The sequence below is a fragment of the Poromitra crassiceps genome, assembly GCF_964638095.1.
Source record: "Poromitra crassiceps genome assembly, chromosome: 14".
Lineage (NCBI taxonomy): Eukaryota > Metazoa > Chordata > Actinopteri > Beryciformes > Melamphaidae > Poromitra > Poromitra crassiceps.
This window is the reverse complement of record NC_139633.1, coordinates 9593919-9601231: the sequence shown is the minus strand read 5'-3', so window position 1 is coordinate 9601231 and position 7313 is coordinate 9593919. Positions and strand designations below refer to the sequence as shown.

Below are 7313 nucleotides of genomic sequence, written 5' to 3'. Positions count from 1 at the left end.
GGGCCACCGCGTCACTTGCCCAGGCCTGGGACGAACCGATCCCTGACACCATGATATCGTATTCAAAATAGTTGTCCAAGTCTAGATAAGGATAAAAAGCCACCGATCTTGTCTCCATACTTTGTATCTCTCTTCCACTCTTTTCCTCGTTATCTCTCATGATTAAAGTCCTAAATTCCCACATCGCCCTGTTGTAAATTACCCATGTTTAATACATGTTTGAAACCTGTGGTGCAAAAGAAAAGGTGAGAGGAGGAAGGAAGGAGAGGACGTAGCAAAGGCAAGTCTGAACGGACGGGGGAGAGTTTCAAGCAGAAGAGTTGAATTTAAAAAGAGGAAGGGTGGATGAGAAGAAGTAACAAAGAAAGGAGATTGTTTGTTAAATGAGCTGTGACACTTTGGGGTCTCTTCTCCTTCCTCTATCTGCTTCTCATCATCGTCACGATATGACACACACTGCCTGCCTGTGCGCATAGATAGCAGATGGACACACACACTCAGTCTCAGGAGTCTCCATATCGTATTTTCAGTTGGCTAGGCCTCACTCTGGCATACAAGCAGGCAGTAAGACAAATCAAGCCAGAAACTGTGTCTGACTGTGTCTTAATGGTCACCTTGTTTCTGTGTATTGTGACAACCACGCACTGCACAATGTGTTCCAGAATAACCCATTGTTAATAACGTCTGCTAACCTTAGTGTAGCTGATTTTATCGATCGTTGTAAAAAAGTTTGGATATTTCGGCTGCTGCCTTCTGATGTGCTCGCTGCTGTGGACGCAATGTGGACTTAAACGGAAGCCGGGGACACGAAAGGCTGCTATGGCGCCGCCCTAGGGCAGCGCTGGGAAACTTGTCTATACAGTAGTGACAAGGCATTACACAGAAAGTCGAATGGTTAAATAAGATTGCTTTATGTAGGGGAGACTACCTCCTGGGGAGAGCAATGCATGTGGTCACACACTTTTCACTCATTGGTGTATTTCTCACTAGTGCCTTACTACTGATTTAAAAAAATTAACACTTTCTAATAATCTAATAATTGTACTACTAATAACCCTCTGGTTATTGTGCTTTTGGCTTTAATTGAGTGTACCTGCACTGTAAATCCTGTGTTAGGTACAAGTTTATTTCTTGTTATTGTGCTGTTGGCTTTGAGTGTTCAGGTGTCTGTGCTGTAAGTCCTGTTGAGATGCAGGTGAGTTAGTGTCCTCTAGTAAGAGAGTGGCGTCAGCGGCCAAAATGCAAGACTCATTAGCCAATGAACAGCCAGGAATGGGCCTTGCGCTACTTTTGCATCCTAAAATAAAGCTGATATTGTAAAATTTGATTCAAGGGATGAAAAACCCTTTCAGAGTACAACACAAACTGTCTATTTTGCTGCAACTCGACAGTGCTGCCTTTTTTCTACTTCCTGGAAAAAAACTGGTCCATTGAATGGAGATGTCAGAACTCTTCTATTATAGGCTACGGCTCTGAGGTGAGTGTATGTTATTCTGGCCTTAATTGTGTGTATGTGCGCTGTGAGGCGGGCCCTTTATGCATGCAGGCCCAGGGGTCATGTCATAATCCACCTATGCATGTAGGAAATATAGACCTACATATCATAATCAATAAATCCTCTAAAATAATCCACCCCCCCCTTCCGTCACTTGAATCACTCCACCGCCAAAGGACAATAAATAGAGCTAAAAAATATTTTCTGACCTCACTCACCCAGCACACCACATCTTCCAGCTGTTGTCTTCTGGGAGGTGCTACAGGTCTCTGCCCACCAAGACAACCTGCTTTAAAAACAGTTTCTTCCCCACTGCCATAAGGACACTGAACTCTCTAGTCTATAACACTCCCCCATATCTCTGCTGCTATGACTGTAATATGTAGTGTAATTGTGTTTTTTTCTGTATTTATCTGTTGCTTAATGATGTTCAATGTTGGACCATGGCTTATGTATGAACTGTACTGAAAACAAATTCCACCAGCCTGGCTGTGTGGTCATTAAATAATCTAATCTAATCTAATACCTAAAATAAGCAGAAATGTAAAAAAAAAAAAAGATGAATGTACCCATCTACTTTGTAGTAACACTGCTATGGATTGTTAGAAACAACAGTGTGGGCTTGTTGGAAAGGTGTAGTTTTGCTGAATCCAGCAATATCACGTGTAAATATAGCATGTGCATGATCAGAGTTACATCACTAAATGGTGTGTCCCAAACGAAAGAAGTCTCCTTTCCAAAACCCATTATCAGTGGTAAGAACAATGTTGACAAATGCAATGTTATTGCAAAGAAAAGTCACAATTCTGAGTAGGAATGAAATGTTGGTCCTTATTATGATGAGGAGGAGAATGAAGATTTTTTTTTACCTTTGAATCGTGCATACTCTGGATTTTTTAGAGGACACTTTCTGTCCTCTAATTGTTTTAGCTAAAACCCCTCTGGTGCACAAGTGTAGGCCTATATATTGTAATGGCACAGGCGAGGCTGGTTAACCATCCCCTAGGACCAACATACTCGCTTTATCCACCCAGAAAAAACAACATTTTCAATGTCAGAATTGAGACTTTGACTATCAATTTATCCAAAATGGCACAGTGAAAATGGCCCATTTCATGACAGTGTATACCAAGGGGTGTAGTGTACACAAATATGTCAGTCATGGTCTGGGCCTATGAAGCTATGTGATTTTACAGTAGCCTACTTAGAAAATCGAAAAAACAACATTTTCAATGTCAGAATTGAGACTTTGACTATCAATTTATCCAAAATGGCACAGTGGAAATGGCCCATTTCATGACAGTGTATATACCCAGGGGTGTAGTGTACACAAATATGTCAGTCATGGTCTGGGCCTATGAAGCTATGTGATTTTACAGTAGCCTACTTAGAAAATCGAAAAAACAACATTTTCAATGTCAGAATTGAGACTTTGACTATCAATTTATCCAAAATGGCACAGGATCGGTACAATATTATATGATATATAGCCTATTATATAGGTTATATCTGATATATATGATGTGTGAATGTTTTGCTTCTCTCCTTTGATGTGACTGCTATGCTGCACTTGTACTAAATCCTTGTTTGTAATCTGATTACTTACAGTGGGTATTAAAGTGAATCTTGGATGCAGGACTTTTATTTGTAACAAAATATTTCTACACTACAGTATTCTTCAGTATTTCTACAGTACTTTCAGTAAAAGAGGCAGGCTACTTCTTCCACCACTGCTGCAGTCCAGACAACTCGGACCTTGGGATTTTCTGACCTCCTACTAGAAAAAGTACACTGGAGCGCCACTCAAAGTCGGGATTCTTGTAAACTACTTGTAAGGCTTATACCCCGACTTCACAGAGAATCGGTTGTCTGACGTCACCCAAAAGTGTTGTGCAGCTGGAATGTTTTGAGGATCGGAGGTGGGACTTTTAAACTGGTAAACTCTCACCTCCGAGTTGTCTGGAATGCAGATTACCTCTACAACATTAGGCAGCCGGAAGCTGCGATCAGCTGATGGAGGAGGAGCAGCAGGAGTGGAGAGGAGAGCCATCTTTCCCCCGGTAGACTGACCGATAGAGAACGATCGAAGGAGAGGAATTGGGGATATTATTTGGGGAACCCTCCCGGTGTGTCGGGGAGAGGCTCAGTCTACAGGACGACAGGACAACCCTACCGTGTCATCACACCAGGACGAGACAGAACGCTCGGACTATTCAGGACTTCCGCTGCAGAGCTGATCAGGAACCTGCCAGCTTTGAGAGGAGGCTCTTCGATAAATAAAGAAAGGGACATTTTTTGGAGTGGAGATATCACCATACCGGGCGTTCATCATTTGGACGAGAAAGAGTGTGCATAATTTGAAGACAGTTTACGCAAAGAAGCATGTAGTCCTTCCAGCCTGAAAGGTGTGTAGCATCACCGGTCAATGTAAACAAACAGCAGTCAAAGCCAAGCTAGCGGCTGGAGGTTAGCTCGCTAGCTAACCTAGTAGGTAGACCGAGGTAACGTAAGACAACGGCAGACCGAATTGAATAAGCTTGTCGGTGGGTTCAAACTAGATTTGACAATCGACATCGACGTTAGCAACGGGTGTCAGTTGCTGCATTGTTTGTGTCAGCATAGTAACCCGTTATTAGCGTTGTTAGCTTTTCAGCTAACGTCTGCTATTTGCATTAGCATGTCGATACCCTAGCATGTAAAAGTAACGTTAGCAAGCTGAATGCCGAACCGACAAGATAGTAACTTCCGATACCAAGGGATTTATTTGAATTAAATCGACGAAATCATCTTGCTGTCAAATAGATTGTTTTATTATTACATTTTAGGCTTTGTATAACGGGCATAACAAATTGTCTAGCTGTCTGGAGACGTGTGTACGTTAGCCCAGTTCACTGGATGGAACGAGTAGGGCGTCGGAATGAAGGAAAACAACTTTATGACTTCTCATGAATTTAATTGTATTGATACCCAACCAGTTGTTACCTCTAGCTGTTGCTAAACTATCTATATTGTGTAATTACATTGCTAAATACGGAATGTAATTTTAGTTTTGCATCAGCAGACTCTTCAATCTGTTGACACTGGCCATACTCAGCTGGTGAGTTTGCCTCGTCTATCATGACATGAGCAGTAGGCAGCAGTAGGTTTAGTGAAATAGACCAGAGGAACCTATGTTCAACCTGGAGTCGGGCTGTAAAGGGATCCACAACTAGGCAGCATGGAGTGGATTCAGTATCAGACAAGTATATCGTCCTAAATGACATGGGGCTCGGTTGAAAAGATAAAAGGCGGCGGCCCCATTTAAAACTTAAAGTTGATTAACGACACTTTGTTATTGTGCTGTATTGTCTTTTTTCCTATAGACTGACGAAAGAAAATCGCTGCCTTGTTAGTTTCTACTATGTAGGAGGCCCAGCGCTAAGCCTCTCAGCTGTGTTCCCCTCCCCCAGTCTGGAGACTTTAGATTCTGCATGTCAGTTGTGGACAGTCTTTGCCTGTTTCCTCTTGTTTTTAGTCTGAAGAAACTTCAAGTCCAGCTGCAACGATTAGTCCATTAATCCATTAGTCGATCGACAGAAAATTATTCGCCAAATATTTTTTATCATCGATTAATCGTTTAGACTGATTTTTAAGACAAATAAAATACATCCTCATTCCAGCTACTTAAATGTGAATATTTTCTGGTTTATTTAGTCTTCTACTGTATGACAGTACACTGATTATCTTTGGGTCACTGTGGACTGTTGGTCAGAACAAAGGAAGAAATTTGAGGTCATCTTGGGCTTTGGGGAAAAAGTGATTGACATTTTTCACCCTTTGTGACATTTTATAGACCAAACGACTAATCGATTAGTCGAGAAAATAATCAACAGATTAATAATCGATAACGAAAATAATCGTTAGTTGCAGCCCTAGAAGAAAGGCCGTGGCCTTCGTCGCTGTCCTCCGGACTCCAGTGCAGATCAAAGTGGATGTAATGGAGCTGATGTTCGCCGAATGGGAGGATGGAGAGAGGTTCTCCTTCGAAGACTCAGACCGGTTTGAGGAAGACTCCCTGTGCTCCTTCATCTCCGAGGCTGAGAGCCTGTGTCAGAACTGGAGAGGCTGGAGAAAGCAGTCCGCCGGACCCAACTCCCCTACTGTCAAGATAAAAGGTACGAGTACCCCCAAAGCAAACATGCATTCTTCTTCTTCTTCTTCTTCTTCTTCTTCTTATTATTTTTGGATACAAAAATCCCATTCATCCCATGCTTTTTTGCCTTTTCCACACTTGCATGGTTTTGTTACTCATATAGGAAATATGAAACAGTCTCGACTACAACCCATCTGTTGAGTATGTTGTTGATGTAACATTAGCATGCTTTTTTGGGTCGCTAGAACAGCATTACGGCCAGGGGTAGGACCGCTAGGACATTGGCAGTTTGATCTGTGATTAGCCATTTGATCTGTTTATTTATGCGTGTCTACTACACTAAAATCGTTAACGCCCTTTTGGAGTTATTTATGTTAGTGTACAACAAATCAATTTGGCTTATTATACAATAGGAAAAAATGCGAGTACATTTTGCAATTCAACTAACATTGTGGTAGATGCATTAGCTTGCAGGTTGTACTTTATTCTGTGGCTGATATTAAGAAAGGCCAGCTCTTGGTCAGAGTGTCTGAGTACGGCAAAGGGTCCAACAACAGGACTGAGATATCAGTCAGTTAACTTATGGATATAAGGAAAAGAGTTTGTCATCATACTACCTCTATAGTCACCTGCTCCAAGGATACTACTTCTGTAATTTTGATATGGCTTGCAAAATGACAAAAGTCTGCAAGTGGAACCCACCGGCACCGGCTACTGGTGGATGAAAGTCTTTCCCGGCCTGTGTGCAGTGCACAACTAGCCTTCCATGATGTCTTTTACTAAACTCATCCACAAGCAGAAATGGCTCTACAGGGCTCAGGATGAACAGCACTAAGTGCTGGTGAATGCCACTGATAGACAACACCCAGTTTGATTCATTGGTTCAGACAGTGCATTCTTGATGTGTCCATTAGTTTATTGGCAGAGGTGAGAGAGAACAGTTAATGGCACGGACACACTACCCCGATGGTCATCAGTCTTCAAATCGCTGTTCTGTTCACACTGCACAACTTGCTGTCTTGTAATTGGGAGTCTTGAAATCGTTTGTGGTTTGGTTTGATGAGTGAGTGGGGACAGGGGATCATATACATTACAAGAGATTTCACCAGGAGAATCCCTGACAAGTCCACAAACACACTTTCACACAGGTCTACTGAACACACGAGCCTGCACAACGTATATGGGCCATTCTACTGAATTGGTACTTCAAAGTCGAGTATTATTTTGGGTTTAAATAGATAATAGAATGATCTTGAATATCTAAGATTTGCATACTTGAATGGTCCATATACTTTCTCTGTCTTTGCTCGTCAGACCACTTGCCTGGCCCGTCCTCCCGATAAATCCTTATGTTGAGAAGTCTCTCAAGACAGGTTGACTCTCACAATTTGCAAATTCTTACACAGTGTGTACGTGTTAGCCCACAGTTTGTGTGTGTGTGTGTGTGTGTGTGTGTGTTAGCCCACAGTGTGTGTATGTGTGTTGGCCCACAGTGTGTATGTTTTAGCCCACAATGTGTATGTTAGCCCACAGTGTGTATGTGTTAGCCCACAGTGTGTATGTGTGTTGTTAGCCCACAGTGTGTATGTGTGTTGTTAGCCCACAGTGTGTATGTGTGTTGTTAGCCCACAGTGTGTATGTGTGTTGTTAGCCCACAGTGTGTATGTGTGTTGTTAGCCCACAGTG

The 7313-nt window shown here is 42.2% G+C and overlaps 1 protein-coding gene across 1 annotated transcript in view; it reads left to right on the top strand.

Annotated features, from left to right (window-relative positions):
• Positions 1-3592: 3592 nt before the first annotated feature.
• zswim8 (zinc finger, SWIM-type containing 8) overlaps positions 3593-7313 on the top strand; it is a 55506-nt gene continuing 51785 nt past the window's right edge. The window contains exons 1-2 of the mRNA XM_083650820.1: positions 3593-3900; positions 5399-5649. Of these exons, the coding sequence (XP_083506946.1) occupies positions 5472-5649 (178 nt within the window). The 5' untranslated portion in view covers positions 3593-3900; positions 5399-5471. The remainder of the gene's footprint in view (positions 3901-5398; positions 5650-7313) is intronic.